This window comes from Calypte anna, chromosome 1, assembly GCF_003957555.1.
Source record: "Calypte anna isolate BGI_N300 chromosome 1, bCalAnn1_v1.p, whole genome shotgun sequence".
Lineage (NCBI taxonomy): Eukaryota > Metazoa > Chordata > Aves > Apodiformes > Trochilidae > Calypte > Calypte anna.
In genome coordinates this window covers 175,493,263-175,518,802 of record NC_044244.1, presented here as the reverse complement: position 1 = coordinate 175,518,802, position 25,540 = coordinate 175,493,263, and the positions used below count along the sequence as shown (strand labels likewise).

Below are 25,540 nucleotides of genomic sequence, written 5' to 3'. Positions count from 1 at the left end.
CAGTGTGTTTTTTAATTTGTTACAGATTCCATTATGCAGCCTGATCAGGTCCTAATACAGCCACTGTGAAAACTCCCATGCACCTGTTAAGCAGAGAGCCAGGCCTAAGGAAAGAGAAAAACAACAACTATGCTTTGGTTTGCCATGTGTAAGCTACTGAAAGACTGGCAAAAGTACAGCTTTTTTCCACTTTTTCCTCTAGTCCTTACTTATGGTAAGTCAGCCATGTCATTAGTTTAACCATTTCACAGTATTTGTCTGCTTGTGGAAGAACAAAACAGGATACATCTTGCAGAGGAAAATGTGAGAAGAGTACACCCCTGGTTTCTGCATGCTGTTTAGTGGACACAAGCACATTACACTTTTATCTCTTTAAAAGCAATAATAAAGCAAAAGAGAAAATCACTTACTACCACAGGATCATGGATACAGGGTGATGCTAATCAGTACAATATCAAATTTTATAATACATCTAATTCTTTAGGAACTGACAGTAAATAATGAGGCTTCTTGAAGCTTACTAGACTCAAAGTGGTGTTGCTGTACTTTTGTAGCTTCAAATAGCTCAGACAGACTAGATATAAATACATCATGTAATATTTATAACTTTGGCAATGATCTCTTTGGGGTCCTAGAGCTCTGGAATTTGTTTTCTATCGCAGACGAAATGTCTGGAGTGTGATGTTGCAAGTCTGAGTTCCTACTGGAAAGGAAGAAAAGATCTGAGGTTTTCCATTGCTTGTTCTCCTAATAGCAGACTGCAGTGAATTGCATACTAATTCTGTGGTTGAAGTTTTGTGAAAAGCACCAAGGGCATATGAGTAGATGTCCTCCTTGACATCTAAGTAAACAAACAAACATTTTGGATAGAGAAAAATAAGAATCATTGTGAATCAGGACATAATGTTCCAGTTTGTTCTCCTTGCTCGCTATTTACATATGCAAATCATCATAATTTTAAGATACCTTTAATGAGGATCAATTATAAAGCAGTTTTCACTCTTAGTTTATTAGGAGATTGGCACCTATCTGTCCCCCTTTCTCCATTTCAGCTTTCTGAAGCTCTGGGAAAGGATCCCTCCACACTTTGCCAGCAGCAGAGCCCTGCTGGCTTTCATTACTTGGGGCCAAATTCTTTCACTTTTGTTTACAGTGATTAATGCTGAAATTAACAGGACTTCTTGCAGTATTCACTGTGAAAAGGCTTTAAGTGTGCTCAGATACAGTCTACAGTAACAAAGTATCTGCTGTTTGACCGTGCTCCCTCTCCTTTGCTAAAACTGGCACGGAGGAGATGGGGAGAAGTAAGATTTTCTCTCATTCATACAGAATGGTACTTCATTCTATTATTATTATTATTTATTACTATCAGAGCATTTATAATCAGAAAATGGATGGAGCAAAAGTAGAATCTATGTTCTCAGAAGATTACAAACTAAATATAAACCAAGACACCAGAGCTAACTGGGATAGGAAGGGTGGAGTTACAAGAAAACAATAAAACCATACTGGCCAGATTAGTGACTACTGATGCTAGCACATCAGAATTATTTTTTTAGAATCAGAATTACACTGATGTAAAATGAATTAGCAAGAGAGCCTCCATGGAGGTTAATGTGGTATCTATACATTCAGACAACCAACTTCCAACTATGAGGGGCAATTTTACAGAAAGCATGGAGATGTACATTTGAAAATACACCAGAGGACTGTGGGATTCAAGGTTTTAATACTGAAAAAATGATAGATGGGGGAGGGAAGGACCTTCAACTTAAAGCCAAATAGCCTCCACTTGATGTAAAACAAAGGCAGAATGGACTGTAATGAAAAGTGACAGCAGAGAACTGCCAGAGTATTTTCTTTTGGGATACACTGAAGCAGGTTGTGTCTATCAAGGCAGAGTGAGAACAAAGATGAGCTGATAAATATAGGACAAAATTTTTTCCTAGAGCAATGGCTAATTTTCATCTAGAAAACTCCTCACAACAAACTATTTCTTACAGAATTCACATTAGAGAAAATGTCCCTTTTTATGGAAAATAATTGTCATCTTCCTGGCTTTGCAGTGGAACAGTATTTCCACATTCTGGCTACACTCGGACTTTTCTTTCCATTTCACCTCCTAGTTATATCTATCTCTTGCAGATTATTTTTAATAACCCCTCTACTTCTCCTATCCTACCTCTTTATCTCAGATTAATTTGTCAAAGGAGAATGATGATCTACAGGTGAAGGCCCTATGTGACAGGTCAGAGGATGCTCTGTTATTTGAGAATGGTGAGAAAGGGGACAGGGAGGTAACTGTGGCACAAACGATCATTGGATGGATTACTGTCTGAACAAACAGAGCTTTTCCACTGAACAGTAAACAGAAAAGCTGATACTTAAGCTGAAATTCTGAAGAACTGCAGCTAGAACAGCCCTTGCACATTTCTCAGATAGCAGAGGAGAAGAATGGACAAAACAAATCAAGTGCCAGTAATCTTTCACCTCCTTTCCTAAGATGCTCTGTGGTGCTCTGTGGACATCTTTAAAATATAGCATGTTGCAGATATGAAAGCTTGGGCTTGGCAAAGCTGGTCACTGTAGAAATAGCCAGTTCTTCAATGATTAAGCAACTGGGAAAGTGCATTACGTTTAAAGCATGTAGATATAGTGGGGTTTTATTGGAGCAGAGCTTAAAATTTTAAGGTGATTAATGTTCTTGAAAAAGAAGTGAGCAGCAATGTTGAAATAAGAAATGTCTCAGAACAAAATATTTCCCCTGTTCTTCTCATTTCAGCTTCTGGTGTCTGATTTTTCCCCTCCTTTTTAATACTCAGTAAAAAAAAAGCATTATAAATTACATCTTTTTTTGCCCCCAAAGTGCTCGTTTCCTTAATATCATATAGGGACCTTGTCTAAACCAAGTGGGTTTTTTTTTTCCAAACTTCCAACTGTTATTACCATCACAGTAGAAATAATTGGAACATTTATGTAAAAAGCCTTGCAGTAGTCTGTGGCAATTTAGCACACTCTGTATCTGGATATTGGTTCAGAGACCTGGGACCCTGTCCTTTTTTTTATAACTCTCCTGGATTACACTGAAAAATACAATCAGTCTTGACAACAGGTTCTAACAACAGTGCAACAGAGTTGCTCCCCAAACCAATTTAGTTTCAAGAGAAAGAACTTTTTTCAGATACACAAATACTTAGACACATTTCTTAGTAATCAGGCTACTGACTGATGGGAGCATACTGCCAAGTAACAATATTTCAAGCAATGGATTTTTACAAAGCTTCCTTCTTGACTGATTACATAGCTACTACTTTAATTTATTTAACAGATTTTTAAAATATATACTGAATAGAATTGAAATGCAATGCTACTAGAGGTTTTGGACAGGAAATAAAGAATGTCCAGTTGCAATAGTGGATAGAATTTCAGGTGGGCAGATTGTAACAACCAGATTCAAAATTTGGTTGAGCGCCAAGTCAACCTCTATTAACCTTTACAGTTCCATGGGATCTTGAGTCATTAAGGCTGATTTTTTTTTTTTTAAGATTTATTTTTCCTTTTCTTTTTCTTCTACAGTAAAAAAAGGGACAAATGGCTGTTCACAGTATTGTCTGAGTCTCATTCGAAAGGAAGGCTGGTGGCAATTTGACTGTAAGCATCATTTCCCACAGCTCTGTTGGGAAGGTTTCCCAGCCAGCTCAGAGCCTGCCTAAGCCCACTCCATCACCCAGCTCTGGCATTACAGAACTCTCTGTTCCAGCAGGCTAAGTGGTACTGCCATTCCTGCTAATATAAAGGAGCTTAAGCTTAGAAAGAATGCTTGTTTCATGACATTTAACATATCTGGGTATTCCCACTGAGAAGCAGGATATTCACGCTGTGAAGAAGGGGCTGGACTAGGTGGATCTGCAGCTTTTTCTATCCAAAAATGTCTCTGTTTCTGTGAGAACATTTTAGTAGCATTAGGCAGCACCTGTATTCCATTAACTCCAAAAGCATTTCAGTGTTTACAGTAACCAGGAAATGTCAATGTCTGTGTTATATTAACAAGTCAGCAGTAACAACTGCAGTTTCAGTTTTTAGAGCTGTGCAGAGAATGGTTTACTGTGAGTCCCTGAGAGTTTTACTTTTTTGGTTGAAACACGAATGGGCCTTTAGTGCTGCCCTTGAAACCATTACAGAAAGCTTTAGAGAAAAAAAAGTCATCGAAAGAAGTCCAATATTCTTTCAGTAATGGCTTTGAATAAACAGGTAGGCAAAAGAACAGCTGTGACCTGTGAGTCTAATAACTACTTCTGACACTAAATTTGCAGCTTCTTCACCCTAGTTTTGCTTCAAGTCCTCCTGTCTTTTGAAGGGTGTTTGCATAACTTCATTTAAGATGCAAGCTTTGTTATATTTTTATGTGTGCTGTACTATATAGTACAAGTAGTGCTATAACATTTCACTGAAGAGTAGGCATCAGATTTTATGAGAGCACTGATGTGCTGCTGAGTAATTATTGTCTATGTAAAAGAATTCATCTGTGAGAAATTAAGTAGCCCAACAACCAAAGCATAACTTATTGTGGTCTTCCAAAGAGGCTCCAACTTCTGCAAGTAAGAGGCAAAAAATGTACACTATGCACCCATTTTGTCTTCACAGAACTGAATTTTTTTAGTAACATTAAGTTACTATTATACAAATAGTAATACCAAACAGCATGGAAGAAAGCTAGAAAATACCAAGATATTTGGCTTTTCTCTTTTGGGATTGAAAGCTCTACTTGCTACAATTTATTTCTCAATGAAGGTGATAGCAGGGACTACTTGAGGAGAAGTTTCCCCATCACCTGCTGCTGTGTACAGCAACGTGAGCAGAATAATGACAGAGGTCACAGCCACTGCTCTCCACTGATAATGCCACTACTCCCTTTCAAGAAATGGCTTTTTTATTTAGTATTGTTTGAAAAGCTGGTTCCAGAAAGAACAGTGCAGGCTTCACCTCCTCTTTCTACTCCCTTGGAACTCTGTACTCTAGCTATCCTAACTCACCCTCTATTAGATGCTTTTTTGAAACTCCACATGCACCATTCCCTTTGACTTCAATGCAGTCATACAAGTGAAAGAGATCTGCATTCAGGACAGCTCCAGAAGGCAAGAAGAAGTTGCTGTTTTGTTTGTATGTGTTACTGGTTCCAGAGTTCATTTTCTGTGTTGCAATGGTTTCCAGTGAAGTTAGTTCCTATGGATAATGGTCAGGACACCTTTATGGTGCTGGGGATACAGATGGAGCCTCATACTGTTTACTTACCCTACTGTCATGCAGACTCACTTGAACAGCTTTTCATCGTTTTGTGCTGAGATAAATCTGCTCAGAACTAATCACCTGACACTGTTCTACATTTCAGTGAAATTTTTTGAATAATTTACATTACATAAACCCACGTAAATTGCTTGGAGAGCAGGTGCTAAAGAAATTTTAACTCAGCAGGATCTTAGGCACTGATAGTTTTTGAGACAGAAGCCAGTTAAATTATGTGACAGAGAATATTTACATTAAGTAATCCTTGATGTTAAGTTGATCAAAATTATCAGATACACAGTTTCAGAGTTCAGGCCCTGAACTCTGGTTTAGTGAGTTTTAGTGAATGTCATTACTAGAGGGAAAAAAGTGTAAGGAATACATATGTAAACTAAAACCTAGTCTTGTACCTTAAATTAAAAGCTCTTTCCCATTTCTATTCTGAAAAGTTGATAGGTGGTTTTGCAGTGATCTAACATAGTTCACTGCTGTCAGTCATGTCACAGGAAATATTATTTCATCTGGAAAACATTCTCTTCTGTTAGGACTTAAACAGATTTGGATTCATCTTCCTCTGTCCTGTCCTGTAGCTCATCTTTTATAGCTGGGCAACATAAATGATAATTTGGTTATATGTACTGCTAAAAAATAACAGTAGGATCATATTCAACTTTGTACAGGCAGAAAATACCCTTTTAGTGCAGAACTGATGAAACTCAAGGTCTTCCCAATAAACACCAAGGACAGCTTCCATTCAGTTCCTACAAGAGAACTGCTCTAATAATTCTTCAGAAATCCCCACAATTTAGACCAAACATTAGTGACAATCTCACATTAATGGTGAAATTCCTGAGTTGATAAAATAATTGTAATAATTCCCATGTTCTTCACAGCAAGATTTCATCTAGTGTGGGTACTTCCCTTTCGTTGTTCACTCACACAGTGCTTAAGCCCTCAGTTTCATAGAATTATAGCATGAATCATAGACTGCCAGGTTGGAAGGGACCTCAAAGATCATCTGGTCCAACCCTTCTAATATTACTATTTATATGAGATGTCTCAGCACCCCGTCAAGCTGAGACTTAAAACTTTCCAGAGTGGGTGAATCCACCACTTCCCCTTGGAGACCATTTAAATGTCTGACTGTCCTCACAGCGGAAAATTTTCCTCGTGTTCAAACGGAATCTCCCCAGGAGCATCTTGTGCCCATTGCCCCTTGTCTCATCCCTGTAACTCCTTGTAAACAGGGAGTCTCCATCTTCTTTGTAGCCACCCGTTAAGTACAGGAACATCATGGTTAGGCTTCCCCTAAGCCTTCTCTTCTCAAGACTGAACAAACTCAGTCTTCTCAGTCTCTCCTCATATGGCAGGTGCTCTTAGTCCTCTGATCATCCTTGTGACTCTTCTCTGGACCCTCTCCATCCTGTCCACATCCTGTTTGTATACTGGGGGCCACAACTGGATGCAATACTCCAGGTGTGGTCTGACAAGCACTGAGTAGAGCAGAATGATGACTTCTTTGTCTCTGCTGGTGATGCCCTTGTTGATGCAGCCCAGCATCCTGTTGGCTTTCTTTGCTGCTGCAGTACGCTGTTTGCTCATGTTGAGCCTGTTGCCCACCAAGACTCCCAGGTCCCTTTCCATAAGGCTGCTCTCTAGCCAACTGGATCCCAGTCTGAGTTGCACTCTTGGGTTATGTGTTCCCAGGTGCAAGACCTTGCACGTCTCTACACTGAGCTTCATAAAGTTCCTTTTAGCCCACTTATCCAGTCTGTCTAGGCCATCCTGGAGGGTTTTCTTGTTGATTTGAGGATCCTCATTCATTTGGGAAACATATTCCAACACATGAGGGTGCTACTTGATCTCTATCTTACATTTATTGGCTATTTCTATGAATTAAACATCAGCAGGAAAACCCACATTTTTAATTAGTTCTTTAACTAAAATGATTGTATCTTCCCTGCACACATCCTTCACTGGCTTCTCTGAATGTTTCTTTTGGTACACAGTTTTGTGATGTTGACAACACTGGAAGTCACTGTGATAGAGCTCCCTGAATTTATATGATGACATTATAATAACATCAATGCTGTTCTTTATGGTTCATACAAATTAGCATTTTATTTGCTTTCACAACTAGCACTACAAATTGAACAGCTGTTTTTGCTGAGCTGTTTTAATTAAGCTGTCCATAATGTTCCTCAGGTATTTTTCTGAACTGGTAACACTTCATTAAGCATGCAGTACCAGTGAATGCTTCAGATCACTCCTGAGCACTGAATCACAGCAAGGTAAATTGAAACCCCATCTGCTCTGAGGTTGTCAAATCACCTTGCTTTGGTCATCTGAATTTGGTTCTCAGAAATCACTCAACTTTAGTACCCTAGAAAATCTTGAATTTGCTACGGATTTTGCCATCTGTTCGCTTGCTTGTCAAGATAATGAAGCTTTAAATGATGCTTGTCCCAGTACATATCTTTTAGGCAACCTATTATTAGCCTATTTTCATTCCAAAAACTGACATCTTTAATTTGGGTGTCATCAAATCTTTTATGAAGCCTGTGTTCTACAATGAAAATCTTCTTCCCACACTGATTTCTCATATTATTTCCTCTCTTTTTTGAAGATCTCCAGAATATTAGTGTGGAAAGCCTAGATAACTTTTATCTCTCCATGTTTTCCTGTGCAAAAGCTGTTTTTTCTTTTGCAGAGACATACTGGTTCCTACATCTGTATTCTCATCTGGGTGTATTATAGCTCGTTTTTGGAATTTGTTTGTTTTGCTATTTCAGAAACATGATAGTTTAAAATGGGATGCTGTAGTTATTTTCACTGTCCACATGACTGCTTTTCATCTTTAAATATGGGTATCATTCTATTTGCCTCAGACAGATGAACTTGATGAATGTATTCCAACACATCCACTTTTTACTCCATTTCTGACATTGCTTCATCTCTTTATTTGCAAAGAGGACTCCATCCTGGCACTAAGTTTGGACATACTCTGCCTAGGCACAAAAAATTCATGATTTTAAAAACTTTGTCTAAGTCTATGACCCTAAGTCACTGTCCGATTTTCAGAAGTAGTAATCACTTATCAGCTACTTCTGAAAGCCTTTCAGAAATTCAGGTGATTTATTTCAAGGCCTAAACAGGAATCTGGAATTTCAGCTTTTGGTTCTCAGTTTTTAAATGTTGCTTCTTATAGTACCCAGAAAGTTGGTTAATCCTCAGTCAGTCAAGGTGCCATAATCCATGAGTATGTAACCAGACTGTAAAGTGGCAGTGCCTTTAAGAGGCAGCTGAATAGTAATTGGACATGATAAGGAGGAAAATTAAAACTGGATTTTGCAAAGAAGGAAATGGAGAGAAAATGAGCAGAGATAGGGAAGTCCAGAAGACTCTAAGATTGAAAACCAGTGGGTAGGATATGTGTGTGGTGTAGAGAAGTGTGCATAGCAATGAACAAAGTGCTCTGAATAGTGTTGGCTGTTTGCAGTGCTAGTCCAGGTTGACAAGGTTAACAGAACTAAACATCATTTAAAAATGCTTGGGTTTACACTTCATTAATTCTTACTGAATTGGTGAATCAGAAACGTCAATGAAATTTTGAAAGCAAGAGGTATAAGATTCCAGATCCTTGAATTTTAGGCACCCATTGTTAATGAGAACTGAAGGAGGTGGAGAGCTGTTAGGGAGAGGCTATCCCTCAGAGGGGGGCTCATTCCACCCAAAACTACCTACAGAGAAAAGCTGCTACAACAGACCTGTGGAGGAATTGCTCCAACTGAAAAGGATGTTACACTTGGCAAATGCTTCTCTCCTCCCATGGGCTGAAGACATGGTTATAGAGCCCTTTAGACTGTAGGTAAAATGGGAGGTATCAATTTCATCTCATGTTGCCTTTTCCTGGGGAATTTCAATGAAGTTTCAGTACTTAACCATCATAGACTCATTTGAAAATCTCAAGCTTGACTATTTTTCAGTTTCATTCTGGTCTCTTAAAGTCTGTAACACATTTAAAAGCACAGTCCTCATAATTCTTAATAGAATTTGTGTTATGAAATCCTATGATTTATTTTTCCTTTTGTTCTTTTTTTGAACATGGGCTACTTTTTGATGTGGAGACACTGGAACTGTTTCGCTGTTGGACAACAGCTTTTCTCTTGCAGCACCAGCTGTAAAACATGAACACCTTGTTAGATCACACTCCAGAAATCTGAAATGGGAATCCTGCCAAAGCTTTGACTGTCACACTGCTCTTGCTTCTGTTAGTATCACATTCCTACCACTTGTGCTTTTTAGACACCTACAGCCAAACTCCTTCCTAGTGTAACTCCACTGAACTCAATGGAGCTGCAACAGAAGTGGATTTGTCTCAGTATGCCTGTAAATTAACTGGTCATTTAAGCTGAAGAGTGACATTGATAAGCAAGAACAGCACAGAGGTGGTGAAAGGAAGATATCTCCTAGTTAGTTTTGGACAGTTGACACTAACTCCGTTGTCAGATAAGTCTTACAAACTGTGGGAAAAGCCGAGTGGGAAAAGTCACACTCACTGCCTGCTAACTGTAGGAGGAAAACAGATCTGGAATGCAGAGGAAATCTTGACATTATCTGTTCCCCCAACCCTTACCAGCCAGGCAATCAAAATAACGAGCTGAATATCGGCTGTCTCTGTTCCTGGCTCCCCAAAAAATGTGCTTTCTTGACAAAGTTTTTGCTCACAGGAGAGGAGGCAAAGAGAAGAAAAGAGCCTTAAGTGGGTGTGGAGGAGTGTTTCCTGCCAAAAAACAGGAGCTGCTTTTTTGTAACATCTAAAAGGATAATGACAAAATAAGCCTAGCACTGTAGACAGAGGTGGCTCTGTGGTTTCCAAAGGACAGGGATGCATATTTGACAACCCAGCAGCCCTACACAACACAACTCCAGTACTTCATCACTCCACTTGGCCTCTGTTGACATTGTCAAGGGTATTGTGCCACAGACTTCAGTAAAAGAAAGATCAAACCCGAGGGAACAAAATCACTGGAAAGGAATTCTCTGGGCCCATCCAAATTGTGTTGCATAAGAATAAAGTGTAGCTATTGCAACACTTGAACACTTGAAGATCAAAGGTATTTTCCCCCTGCCCCCAGTGCTCATGAGACGCAGGGTCTAACAAGATCTAAGGAAGCACGATATACTACACTTATATCCCTGTTCCATATACACATCACAGCAAGCCAGAGGCACTCTTGCATATTTCTGTATATACTCAGTTACTTACCTATGTGTAACATAGTATCCAGGGTGTCACCCCCCCCCCCCCATCTTGCCATTGCAAATTCCAAGGCCATGGGGCCACAGCAGAGAAACAAACATTTTATTTTAAACAAATATCATATTTTAGAATTAATTAAAGAATATTTTGAGTTCTCCAATGCATCATCCAGGCATTGAATGTACTGCATCTAGTTCCATCTGTCTTATAAATAGGTGAAAATACTTAACAGGAGTTCTGTTTCCTTTTGGAGACTTGTCTTGCAATTTTGATACCAAATCAGAGTCCAAAAAGATGTAAATAAAAGATTTCAACATGTTGGTGAGCAGACAAAAAAAGAAGTTTGAAAAGCAGTGATAAATTTCTGTAATATATATTTATAAAACGAACATGCTAATGTCAGCAGCTTGCTAGTGACGCCAGAGTACCTATGGCCTTGTGCTTGCTTTTGGCTACTAAAAGACCCTGGAAATCCAAACTAACTCTTTTTCTTAATGGCCTGGATGCTAAAGCAACTACTTCTGGGAGAGGCTGTAAGGCCATTTAGTTCTGGGATACTGCAGTTATTACTTCTTATACTTTCTCTCCACTGCTTTGGGAAGCAGGCACAGAAGAAACAGTTTTCCAAGTCTCTCCCTTCTCTTTCTGTACCAACACCCTGGGCCTTAGACACTTGGATTTCTCTGTATTAGCAAGCCATGACCTGTTGCTGGCTGAGACAATGCCAAGAGCTCAGATGGGTGCCCTGGTATGCATGAGGGAATAAAGGCTCCCTGTGCAACCCCAGAGATAACATCAGCTCCTCCTGGAAAGCTCAGCGTGGACACAGGGCACAGCAAGGAGCACCCAGGAGAACAGGGACTGTAGTGTGGGCACCAACCATGCAAGGAAATAAGCTCTTCACAAATTATTGGCATGCTGAAATGGAAACAAGTGTAAATGCTTTCACAGTCACCTTTTTGTATGAAGAATATGGATGGCAATGTAAGGCTGCAAGGAAAGGGCTCCCACTCTGCCTGGATACTGCTCAGAAAGGCACCACTCTGGGACTGAGGCCACTGTCACTGCTTCAGTACAAACAGTTTAAAAATAATAAACACTTAATTAGCTGTCCTACTAAGCTGCAGTTTTAAGACATTGCTAAAAGAACCATATACGTTTTATGAAATATAAAGTTCCTAAGCTTTCCATTTTCTCAGCTGCTTAGAGGACTTTTTTGATTCTGAAATGCTGGGAAAACTGGAAGGTTTTTTTCTTCTTTACAGATGTAAATAATTTTCAGTAGTGCTAGAATACATTATAAAGAGACTAATCTTATTCCCATCAAATTGTCAGTGACTGCAGTAGGTACAGAATTAGGTTCTAGAAAAAAAGAGTCCTTAATATTCTACAGGATAAACCTCCAAGATTCCATGCTAGTATCAGTTTACATCTTAGAATTCAGGCAATTTTAAAAGAAATTGATAATTATGAATTTGAAAACTACCCAGTCATCCAATAACTTCCCTGATACTTACAGATGGGCATTTTCTTTACTCACCAACAAGTCTTATCTTAGTGTTAATTATATATCATATGTAATCATATTTGCAATAAGGATTGAATTTAAACTCAGGAGAAATACTTATGCCCCTGGTAAGTTAAGAATTCCAGAAAATGGCAGCAATATATGAAAATGGCAGAAAAATGAAAATGGCAGCACAATGACAACTGTAACTGTTTGAGTAATTAAAAAAAATATTATCAGCTGCATTGAATAAATGAATTTAAATCAAATTTGCATAAAGGTAAATGCAGCATTTCCTCTTATATTTCCACATAGAAGTCATCCAAATCAAATTTTAAAAATGGCATTCCTTGCTCTCTGTCCTTCCTGTGAACAAATTCACAGCTAACAGTAAAAACCTGTATGGCAATCATCAGGCAGACCTACGCCAGACAGAGTGTGCTGAGCAATTTGACTGTTTAATCAATCATATTGCTTAATTTAAACCATCGTAGAACTGGTGCTTAAGTCAACTCTGATGTAAACCCATCAGTTTTCATAAGAATTACACCAGGGAAAAATCTGTCCTCTTGCTTTAAAACAAATCATCCTGACATACATACGTATATAGCCTCATATAACACTTTCTTTGGGAACCAAGAAAAAATCCAGGGTAGGTATGTACCTAATATAAATAAATTTCAAATAAAAACCCAAAGCCATTACCTTCTCAAACCCCAAGTCAAAAGCCAACACTCCACCAAAGCTGGAATAGCAATTTCAGATCCACTTAATAATACTCATATATAAAGCAACTTTTGGGGCAGCTGTTTTCCTGAACTTGCCTTTTTTACTGCTCTGCCTTTACAAAGACACAGAGCCAAAATCACCAGTGCCAGTAGATGCAACAGGGTTATACATGGGACAGCTTTGGCATCTTTTGTATCCATATGCAGCTCCAGCCCCCTCCTATTGCTGCAGCTCAGCTGTGGCTTGAGAGCACGGTGGAAATCACTAATTTGTTTTTGCCTTGTGCTGAGTGCTCAATAAATACCAGCATCTCCATGTACATTTCTGTCATAGCAACTTGCTTGCCTGGCTGGAATCTAATCCAGAGAACAGGAAGGGCAGAGACTGGATGGTTTTCAGTTGAAAAGCTTGCTGAAGCAACTCTCCTGTTTCTTGGGAAGGTGCCCCTGGAGCTGACGTTAACACTACACAGCTCTTTGTCCTCCTCTAGTGGTCCCCTTATTTTTAGGGAAAGGCTTGCTCAGTGACCACTTCCTTCAAGTGAGCATCCGTGGTACTCAACAGTGATGTCTTGAGGCTTGGGCATTCAAACCTAACCAGCAACAACTGCATCTCTCTGGTGTTCATAGAAGTGGAAACTGGTATCTCCAACCACAGACCCTGACAGCCACTTTGTGATGCTGACATCTCCTCTGTGAGGAGGTGGCACCACAGCAGGTTGTTCAATAACATGGAACAGTGGCAATGGTCTGACTACAGTCTTACAAAAGATCCTATGTTGCAAAAGGTCAGGAGCTGGCTGCTTTGTTTGATAGCTTTATTGCCCCAAATAACTTTAATTAAGCAGATGTTCCAGCCAGAAGCATTCCTCTGTGTCTGCATGTTCTCTGCTCCACTTGAAAACAGAGAAAGAGCTCAGAAACTATCTTGTGTCCTGAACCTTTCAGAGAGGAGCTACATGTCACACTAATACAGCACAAAACCTCACAAGTTAGTCAGTAGGAGCTGATCCTAAATAGTTAAATAGCAAAAACCTATAGGATTGTTACAAGAAGGAAAGGTTTTCTAATGGGAAAAATAAAATTGGTGGAACTGCTACCTGCTAGAAATCTTTTCTGTGAAAACAAAAGGCTCTTAATACACAACTCATCCTTCCACATACGTATGAGTCTCTCTCATAGCTGTAATGCTTAGTTAGTATTATAAAACATTAAATTTTGTTGCTTGCATACTTTAATGTCTAATATTCAAACTTATGAAGTTATACATTTGCCCAGGAAATAAAATACAAGGACATAGCTTGCACTGTGGCTGTCAGAGAAGTCGGAGGGAAAGGTTTAATTGGAACCGGTATACTAGATTTTTTATTATTCAGTGTCGATTTTCCAGACATTTGTTATTTTTGTGAAAAATGTTAAATGCCAAAATGTGCCCTCTGCCATGACTCTTGGAAAACCCCACTTTAAAGAAAGTTGGCTGCTCAGATTCCGTGGAGCTCAATGTGGCTGTTTGTCCACAACCTCTGCCAGATATTTGTTCAGACATAGGAAAAAAGTACTTGAGAATCCTATGGCTCCATGTCTGACCTTAGTTGCTGGAAACCAACAGCCTGTAATCCCAACAGAGGCAAAACTTTACAGCAATTTATCAATTTGCATTAGATCACCATTTACAGCAAGGTCCCTGTCATGTCTCAAGAGTAGCTCATTTATCAGTTGTGCAATGTTCAGCTCTCCTTAGGAGTCCAAGCTGTAAACAAAAATTACTTAGGAAAAATGTTTAGAATACCTTCATTCTGAAAACACCTGTATTTTGTACCATTATTGACTATATATTATTTTTCACATTTACCAGCTCTAGTTTTTTTTCAGTATTTTTCTTTCTTAATAAAAATGTCATCTGAAAATCAAACTTACAGAAAGAACTATAGAGAAGGGAAAGGAAGGAATATATTTAGAAAGGAACTGAGTATTAGTATGTGTATAAAGTGTCTTTATACATTGCTACTTTATTGTTTCAGAAGTTTCTCAGATAAAACTCAGAGTATTCCTTAGCAGAAGAAGCTTTTGTCTATAATTCACATACTAAACCAGTAAATACATATGATTTTAATCTACAGCTGGTTGTTTTTTTGGGGGGGATTTTTTAGAAAAAATAATATCCTGAGATATCCATAATAAGGCTTCTCATTTTCCCTTCACTTTTGAGAGCTGAGGATCCCAGATTTGCCCTCAGCTGCTCCACCACTATCAGTAGGAGCTGAGTAGCAAAGATTTGCCTTTTCAGAAGAACAAAGAAGGAGTCTGTTCTACCATTTCTAATTATGAAAGGCACATAGAAGCAGGAAGAAGCAATCTAAATGCCTAATTTTGGGAGCCAATGTGGCACCGTGTGGAAGACAGAACAGGAGCCAAATGAAAAGCTCCTCTGCTGAACTGACTACAGGACAAGTCTCTAGTCTACCTTCTTCTAATTTGAGCAATACAGAACTTAATGAGTTAACAAGTCAAGGCCACCAAACAGTTGGGTTTATTCACTAGTTTACTTTCACTATACCACTGCTGAAGAGAACAGTCTGTTCACTTTTCAGTCCAAAGTAAGCATCTACACTTTGTGTTGGAAACATGTCAAAGTGACCCTACTCTGCTTTCTAGTAAACGCACGGGATCATTGGATGAGGATGTTTAATTTTCCCCAGTTATTTAAGGTCACGTTCTGATCTTGGGCAAGCTCTTATAGCTGGAGTAATGACACCATGAGATATGAGTACTACCTAGGTCTTGGAAGGGACTTAAGAGTGTGTTTCCCTGCTGCTCTTGTACTTCCCTGCAGAGGATAGGATGTGGGGACCCATGGCCACAGCCTCACCTCCACCTCCAGCACACTTGCCAGATACCCATGGCAAGAGCAAGGTGAAAAGAGATCACCTTCTCTATCTCCCCATGAGGAAGAAGAAAATCCCAGCACAGGTTATGGTTCTGGAAGCCACATCCATTTCCATGTTCCCAGTGTGATTAACCAGCAAACTCCTGCCAGGGAACTGCAGCAAAGGTGAAACAAAAACATGAGCATAAAGACCAAACAGAAAAGTATGTGATTGGAGGGAACTAGTGTACATGGGTTTGATCTTGCAGCAAATCAAGAATCTGCAGTTTCTAACAAGAGCCAGATGGAGCTGCAGTTCCCTCTCTGTTCCCAGAACCAGGCCCTGTGTTGGCAGCTGCTCACACACAGCTGCTGTGTAGCACCATTCCGGTGTCTCCCACTGTGGAGACCTCTCCATGAAGTCCATTAGCATTACGCCTGGACAAATATTTCAGGATCAGACTATTCATTAAAGCCCTGGGACCACCACTGCCTCTATTTGGATTTTGTATTATATCCAGTCAAGGATAGACAATTGCCCACACAATTCTGAAACAGGCAAGGTCACATGAGGGTTTTATCATATTACTGCAGTGCACCATCTCCCTTGCCAGCCCAGTACTGTTCTGCTACAGACTGCATTACCATGCATCAGCAAATAGACCAGCACAATGCTATATTTAGTATTTCATACATACATACCACTAAAATAGAGGATGTGTCAGCTTTTAATCTGACTTCAAATTTTTGTCAGCAAAGTAAAAGCTCGTTTTCCCTACCAGTGATGAAGTGTGCTCTGTGGTAGTTATCTTGAGCTATGTGGGGATAACTTCAAAATATACTAGGCAGCTAGAAAGCTCCAGCTGAAGAGAATGATTTTTACTAAGAAATATACCATAAGATGCTAACAATGTACAGCATCACTCTGACAAGTTTTAATAGTGAATACCACAGGCCATCTAAAAACCCAGCAGAGAACTGACAGCAAGACAAGCAGCTAACCAAGGAGTTTCCTGTCATAAATGGAATTTCCCAGTTTAAGGTTCTGTGGACAAAGCTGGTTTTTCACAGACCTTGGTAAAGAGAACAGAATATCTATTACATAAAAAACCCTGTACTTATTCATGCTATCAAGTACAAGGAGTACACATGTGAATTGTCTTCCTGTCTACTGCTTCTATAGAAAGTCAGCAGACAACTTGCTAACCTACAGATGAAGGGTAAGCTTGTCTATAGGAAAAACAGATTTTCAACTCCAAAGTGCTTACTGTCTCTTGCAACTGCCCATTGGCTTTTTGCTAACTACATCTTAAAGGGTGACACCACGTTTGCAACCTAGGCCCAGCTCCTTACAATATTGCATTTACTGAGTAGTGTGCAATCATTTCAATACACACATTTCCAAGTCTCTTTTGAACCTCATTTCAATTCAAACCAGGGATGTCCATCCCAGCCCTATGGTGCTCCATCAGGGCTGTTTGACAGCTCTGCCACAGCCTGGCCATGGGACCCAACCTGCAGATGGACATCTCATCCCGTCCTTGGTCATGTCTGATCATTCTGGAGCTGTGCCTGACCCTGTTGCCATATCTGTCCCTGGTCCCCATGGAGCCACTAGTTCATGCTGCACCTTAACATTATTAGAGAAAACAGAAAGCTGAATAAATTCATGCCTCTGCCATCTTACCATGAATTTTTTTTCCTAATGGTCATAAAATCATAGAAATACCCCTTTACAGAAAGAGTTGTTAAGCACTGGAATGGGGTCCCCAGGGAGGTGGTTGAGTCTCCATCCCTGAATGTGTTTTAAAATTGCCTGGATGTGGTGTTTGGGGACATGGCTTAGTGGTGGGTCATCAGGAATAGGACAAGGGTTGACTTGATGATCTTGAAGGTTTTTTCCAGCCTGAGCAATTCTGTGATTCTATAACAGTTTGGGTTTAAAGGGACATTTAAAGGTCATCCAGTCCAAACCCTCTGCAGTAAGCAGGGACATCTTCAACCATATCAGAATGCTCAAGAGCCCCATCCAACCTGATATTGAATGTTTCAAGGGATGGAACTTCTACCACCTCCCTGGGCAACTTGTTCTAGCATTTCACCATCCTGTCTGTAAAATGTTTCTTCCTTATACCTTCTCTAAATCTACACTCTTTTAGTTTTTTAGCCCTGGAACAGGTTGCCCAGGGAAGTGGTTGAGTGACCATGCCTGGAGGTATTTAAGACATGTAGATGTGGTGCATAAGGACATGGTTTAGTGGTGGACTTCACAGTGTGCCAGGTTAATGGTTGGCCTTGATGATCTTAAAGGTCTTTTCCAACCAAAATAATTCTATGATTCTGTGTCTGCCCAATCCTGGGGAAAGGGCTCAGCAGCTCTGAGATACCCTGTGCATCCCCAGCTCCTCTGGGATAGAGTTAGAGCAGCTGCCTCCATCCAAAACAGCTGATGCTATAGTGTGGGGAGGGCAGGGTGTTGCCCCTATATGACCCACAGATACTCTGGGAAATTATTGTTTTGGGCCTTGAGAGCTCTAGTTTGAGAGAACCAAGAAAGCAATCAGAACAAGAAACTACAAAAGGAAAAGAGTGATAATGCAAGAGTAAAATGGTGAAGAAAATGAACTTGAGCAGAAGATTGCTCTGTTCTGTACATGGTTGATATGGGCAGGAAGGGTATTCTTCTCATGCCAGAAATTCAAAAACAGAAAAAAGAATTGTTACCCAAAAGCAAAGAAAATACCAGAAACATGTAGGAACTTCAAAACTGGAAGGAACCTTGTACCTCAGTCCAAGACATATGGCAAATTTTTAAAGTTTAAATAATATGTTCTCCTTTTTTTTTTTAAGTGCTTTAACATAAATTTCAAAGCAAAAACTTTTGAAGCCAAATAAAAACCAAAACTTCTCACTTTAAAAGCCTTCTTGGAGTGAGTCAAGAGGAGAGCCACAAAGATGGTGAGGGACACGGAGACCTTACTGTGGCCTTCCAGTAACAGAAGGGGCCCTACAGGAAATCTGAGGAGGGACTTTTCACATGGACATGGAGTGGTAGGAAAAGGGAGAAGAGTCTCAACCTGAAGAATAGATTTATATTAGATATTAGGAAGAAATTATTTGGTGTGAGGGTGGTGAGACAGAGGACGGGTTGCTCAGGTTACCTGTGGAACACTTCCCTTACCTGGAAGTGTTCAAGGCCAGGCTGGATGGAGCTTTGAGCAGCCCAGCCTAGAGGAAGTTGTCCCTGCCCATGGCAGGGGGATTGGAACTAGATGACATTTGAGGTTCTTTTCAACTAAAACCATTCTGATGCTGTGACCTCTTTTCAACACATGTACATCTATTTTCCAGAAATTGTTTTAAATAGAAACGAATGGATGTCAACCTTTTCCTGTAAAATGGTTCAGTTTGAAGAATTGAGCTTTTCCTGACAGAATTATTTTAATGATAAGTTTTCATTACCAAGTCTATCATATGCTAGATTTCCATGGTTAAAGTTCCACCCCAGTGACCAAACTGCGTCAGAAAATGAACTGTCATTCTTCTTTTGTGCCTGCAGTTATCAGATTTTCAACCATCATGTCCTACTGTAAAGATGGTGTTAAACTTTATCTTTCTTATGCTGGCAAAATTAATGTTATAATGGGAGTAAAACAATTCAAGAATGAATCACACTAAAACATGTGAATGCTCCAAAAATAATCAGTTTTATTTAAAATCTCTGTGCCACTGATGTTTTTCTTTCCTTTATAAAGCAAGCTTTCAGTGTCACAGAGAGGTTTTGATCCAAGCAATGAAAGCAATAAAAACAACTGCTAAATCAGTCTCAAAATTGATGGGATTTGTTTAGCTTTGTTTAGCTTTTGAAATACAGACATATGTTTCATTGGCAAACATTATTGTGGGCTGAATGAATGCACATACAACTCCTAAAGTAGAAAAAGTGAATGCACACAGAACTCGAATGAAATACTCCCATTTATCCTATGAGCCTTCACATTTTGTTGACCTGATGCTAAGTACATGAGGGCAAAATTGTCTCTGGAGATCTGCATTTTCTAGGTCAGGGTTGCTGGCATTTTGCTAAGTCAGCACATTTGCCAGCAGAGCCACTGAATCAGTGACACTGCTGCAAAAAGCTTGGTTCATCTGTTTCTAACAGAGTTAAGGTGGCCCTTGGAAAGAACTGAGGATGCAATTTAGAGCAGGGACAGGTGCTACTCTGAGAAAGGAGAAATCACTGAGTTAGTAAATTGGCTTAAACGGGTCCTTCAGGCCCAAAAAAAGATGCTAAGCCTTTTAGGGACAGAGGGTTAATTGCAACAACTACGTCCAATTGCTTTAATTTTAATTGACACTGCATAAGTATTGACTAAAGGAAGAGAAAAAGCAGTTGGAAATGGGTGACTCCAGAGGTCAGTTGGTTTATGACTGGAATATTTCCAGCTGGCAAAGGCTTTTGTGGGAATGAGGATTCACTTAGACCTTGGGGATGTTTCTTTTTTACAAAACTGTGGGGCTGTTATTAAATTCCAGTAACCCACATTCTGGGAAGCAATTTCTTTTCTCTGTATTTCTTAATTGTGCTTCATTACAATTTAATAGGGACATTTACCCTCAATTAAGCAAATCACCCAAGCAGTTTCTTACTCCCCGTTGCAATGAATTGGTTTTATCAAATGCAGGTTTAATTGTGCCTTAAGTAGCTTGCTGAATCAGGATCCCTACAGTGTATACCTGTCTATCCACACCTTTCCTTAGCTCCTGGCATGCAAATGGATGTGGAATTCAGGATATCCATGTCTTGAACTCCACTTACTGCTCTGATCTTGGTGCTCTGCAGAATGTCACCTGTCACTGCATAATTGCCCCATAATGACCAAGCTCATCAATGCTACTGGTATTGACAACTGCATTAAACTTCTAGTGAGCTTATGCTAAGGAGTGATTTGGACAGAGCAAATGGGGCCAGGCCCAAAGGGGGGTTACATTTTTTGGTAAACGTGTGTGTGCAAGGAACCTCTTCACCAGCCTGAGCTGCTGTTGTGTGAGCACCGAGCCAGAAAAAAACACTCCGGTACATCTCACCTTGCCTCACCCTGTGCCCACCATAGCATCATAGAATCATCATGGTTGGAAAGGAATTTCAAGATCATTGAGTCCAACCATCAGTCCTAGATCACCTTAACCACTAAATCACCTCCCAAAGCACCACATCCACCCGTTGTTTGAGTACCTCCAGGGATGGTGACTCCAACACCTCCCTGTTGATGACACCAGCCCTGGAGCCATGAATTAACCTCTTGGCTCTTCCTGTTGATTTGATGATTTTTAATCTCAATTGAAGGGGTGGAAGACAACAAAACCTGATCCCTTATCCAGTTGCTCCAAGGCCCCGAAATCTCTATTGATTTTGGGCTTCTTGTTTTCATTTCATTACTACCCACCTGAAACACCAAGAGTGGATAATTTGGAGGCCTCACCAGGGTAGGAAGTTTACCTGTAACATCCTTTATCCAAGCCCCAGGGAGGCAGCAGACTTCTCCATGAAGCCTCTCCAATCTGCTTATTGGGCCCTTTGCACCCCTCAGGAGGGAGCTTACCATAAAAGCATCAGATCAAGCTCCTTAGTCCCCCTCTGACACCAACAACACATACTTGGACAAAATGTTTATCTCTGTTATTTCAGCATTCATCTTGCAATGTGTAAATCAAAAGTTGCTGAATTATCACGTTTTCTAAGAACCATGTAAGTCCTACAGCACCTGACCATGAACAACAGGATGTAGCAGATCGTAGCAACTACACTAAATAACTAAACCTCAGAACACCAGAGGTTGCCATGAGTCCTCTATCAATCCATGCACATCTACACAAGCTACCAAGAAACTCTGAAGAAGTAATGCAGTGTCTTACCTGCTTTTTCCTTACATGGCTGCTGAAACAGCATCTGCAAGAAATAAATTAAATTTTATTAATGATTAAGTGTTTTTCCTTCAGTTAAGTTCTACATTTCACTATGACAATATATATTATTCTTCAACATCTTCACCACCTTACACAAGTCAATAAAATCCAGAACTTATCAATAAAAAACACAGGGAATATTCAGTTTTGCTTGCTAAGGACAACCTGGGGCCCATTCTCAAACCAGATTCCCCTGTCTTGCAGGGATGGAGCTTCAGAACAGTCCCTCACACAAGCAGGCTGTGTGCTGCAAGGACACCCAAGGACATGCCTGGAAGTGTCTCAGGATGCCAGTGGGACTTGGGGACGCAGCACACAGGTAAGCAGCTATATCAACAGGTGGGAAACAGGACACTGTGGCTATAGAATCCTGGAGTGGGAGATTATTCCAGGTCCCAGTGAACTCAGAGGTGTGAAGTGCCCACCTGAATTGGTAGCCACCTCTATACCTTGCAGTGATCCACTCCCTGCTCTCCTTATCTGCTTGGAAAACCATCCACACCTTCCCACCAGATGCACCAAGTACTCTGTTGTCTCTTCAGTCAATATTGTTGCTGAAGTCTTGATAGGAATCTGCCTATAAAACCACGTGGGTTTTTGTTTACCATTTATTTAGTGAAGAATTTACTGAGAACTTGAAAAATTCATTCTCTAAGCACAGAACTGAATAAGCAGCTCTCAATAACAGGAAAAGCACAGCCTGGCTGCAGTTGTTTTCCCTTCTGCAAGACAATTTTGTGGAAAAGCCTCTTCCTCTGCCTGAGCAGCAACTGAAGTCAGCCTGGCTTTAGCCACCTGGGACCAAGTGAGGTGCTCATTTCCAGATGGGAACCTAATGAGTGGGAGTCCAAATCAGATTGTGTTAATGGAAATCTGTAGCTTGGTTTTAGTTCCAAGCCAAGGCCCACCCTGGCTCCCAGACACTGCAGTACACTTCCCTGCACAGATTTTTATAGTTTTCATCTAGGGTCCCTTTTTGATTTTTAGCTCAGTGACGGTGAACTGCCCACAGGGACTGGACCTGAGTTCCCTCGCCTGGAGAGGGCCCAGCACTGCCCAGCATTGGTACCTGCACAGTACCAGACCTCTGCTGCTTCTACGGGATGCTGGAGGATCTGCCTCTCCTGGGTCTTCTATAGCCTAGAAAGGGAGACTGTGCTTCTGATTCCTACCTGGCTGAAGAGGAAATTCACCTTATTTTCCAAGTCTTTATACACTTGCCTGTTCTGCAAAGACTGAGGAGCAGACTACTGCACTACAACCCAAAATTTCTCTAGCAGCATCACTTAAAGAGTCAGTGCTGAGAGGCCTCTAGCAGAAGCATCAAACTTCCATAGAGGAGTGGGAAATTCAGACACACACTGTGATGACTGGCAAGGGACAGACAGGCCCCATACAAAAATGCTGGGGTTTTAGGCCTCTTTTTTGCATGAGGAACATCATTCTGTCCCTTCGATGTGAAGTGAGCAGTGTCATCCTGCTTGGGACAGGCATCTGATTTTTAGCATCATAAGTCTGTCAAAAGCACACTGTATGCAGGTGCCTAAATTGCCATACTGAATCTTGGGATAAGCACTTCTTGAAGAATACATAAATGACATGTGAATTAAAATAAGGATGTCAATCCTGCTTGGATAACTGGTTTTGGGTTTTTTTTTCTGTGTTCTAGCATAGTCTGAAAGGCACCAGTTATTATAAAATCAAACCCAGGCTATGTTAACTTCCAGAATCCTTTTAGAATGTCATAAAAAAAAAGATGCAAATTGATGTTGGAACAATCCCAAGTGGCAAAAGAAAGCTGCTAACTAAAATAGATTTACAGAAATAATAATGATAATGCAGTATATAACTGATTGTATAACAAAATACATTTATTGGAAGGCTAGCATCCCATCTGAGCAGCATGGTACCATCTAATCAAATATATAGAAAGCATGGACCAAGAGAGTACAGCTCCAGCCAAAAGGCTGTTGAAGCACCTGCTGCTATGAACAATAAAGAAATCATTTGCTTACAGCTCCAGCTGCAGGAAATTTTGCAAGTGGAAGCATCAAATAGAAGCCAAAGACAAACACACTCTGCTGATATAACCATGTTTATTTGCTGAAGCATGCAAACTAGCAGGCAGAAACCAGGATCTGATTAGATTCTGAGTCCATTTCTCCCCCCTCAGCAGTCCTATGTCTCAGCTGGGCCATCCCATGCAAGCATCACCTATGCAAGCAAAGGTTCCCAAGAAGTCCCCCTGTGTGGCATCACCTTTTCTTTGCTTCGTGATTGGAGCTGGTTGAGCCCATCTGGTGAAGGAGTCAAACCTGCCCAGCAGCAGTGCAGCTGCTTCAAGGGATGATTTGCAATGAAGCAAAGCTCAAAGGGCTCATCCACACTGATAAATAAAAGATTGCCATTTATGAGACCAAAGCACCCTACCTGGGTTTGTCCACATGGCTCAGCAGCTCTATTATGAACTGAAGAGCTCTGCTCAGAGGAAGCTATTGGAAATCACACCTTTACTGGGGACAAGAAGGTAGCTGGTGCCACGTGGCTTTGGGTAAAGGACTGGTCCCTGGACCACACTGGTTTTGCCTTATAAACACAGCCTCTGAGTGCATAGTAATAAATTTATGTGTCCTGTACAGATGAATAAGATGCCAGAGAACTTGTTAGAAACCAAACCATTACCTGAATCTGAACCCCACAGACAAAGATAAAAATAACACCTCTGTTCAACATGTCTAAAACCAGGGACAGCTTTCAGCATGTGGGTGAGCCCATTAAAGCCACCTTTCACTTACAAGAGCCACGTATGCAAAAAAGTACTTTTGGATCACAGATGAAAGGATGGAAGAAAGGCTGTGGATCTATCAGGAGGAGGAAAGGAAATACTGTGCATTTATAAAGAACTTGAAAATTTTTCCTGAAAGGCAGGGAGTGCAGAAATAAGTTACTCAATGAACTCCTTGGATTAATGAAGGTAGAAGCAAAACACCCGCAATACAAACTTAACAATCAAAATAAACACTCATAAAAAAAATTGTTTCTCTGATTATGATGTATACATAATCTTTCATGGTTATAAGTGATTAGGGCATGGAACTCATCAAACAACTGGATTAAATGATTTAATAATGTCCCAGTAAGCTTATTGTCACATGAAAGCTCTTTTTCTGACACAGAAGATGAATACAGAATGGTTGGCTTGAACAACTTCAAAACCATTTTAATTTGCAACTGCACAGAGATTCTGCAATGTCAGCAAATCCTATAAGACCATATACCATTTGAAAGGAAAAAAAGACTTTTTTTTTTTTATCCAAGTAATTTGCTTCCCTCTTCCCTATCAACTCCTATCAGTCATTACCTATTTTATGCTCTAATTTCAAATATGCTCAAATCTACCACTCATATTTCAGAGCACCTGTCAAAATGCAATCATTCACTCTCAGGAAATCACACCTTCTAAAAAAAAATTAAAAAGATAATAGGTGTACCCATCTAGCACTTAATTCTTCTGGATGATTAATAAAAACCCAGAGAATTTATTCAACATAGATATGGTATCAAAAAATATCTCTGCTATCAAATAAGCCCTGGCATTTTGACAGGACTACCTGACATCTGCTCTTAATAAAAAAGGCTTTGGATTCTGCACGTGTACATTCTGCAGTGAGCAACCAGCAGCACTACCCTGAAACACAAAACTTTCTTCAGAGGAAAACAAGATAAATCTATGCAACTTCTTGCTGGTTAACTGATAGGGAAGGAAAGTACTCTGAGCTGGAAAGGGTTCTGCAAAGTATTAAGACTGAAAATTCTATTGGGTTAGTAATACACTAGGTTTTAATTAAGATATAGACAGTTCTAAAGGAGGAAACTAGCAATCTACATGGAAAATTCAACAATATTATGAGCAGGTTTATTAGATC

The 25,540-nt window shown here is 40.1% G+C and overlaps 1 protein-coding gene across 1 annotated transcript in view; it reads right to left on the bottom strand.

The window, feature by feature from the left end:
- Positions 1-653: 653 nt before the first annotated feature.
- Positions 654-25,540, bottom strand: part of LOC115599222 — a 146,495-nt gene continuing 121,608 nt past the window's right edge. The window contains exons 5-6 of the mRNA XM_030460703.1: positions 21,564-21,597; positions 654-841 (exon numbers count right to left, since the gene is read on the bottom strand). Coding sequence (XP_030316563.1) covers positions 654-841; positions 21,564-21,597 — 222 coding nt within the window. The remainder of the gene's footprint in view (positions 842-21,563; positions 21,598-25,540) is intronic.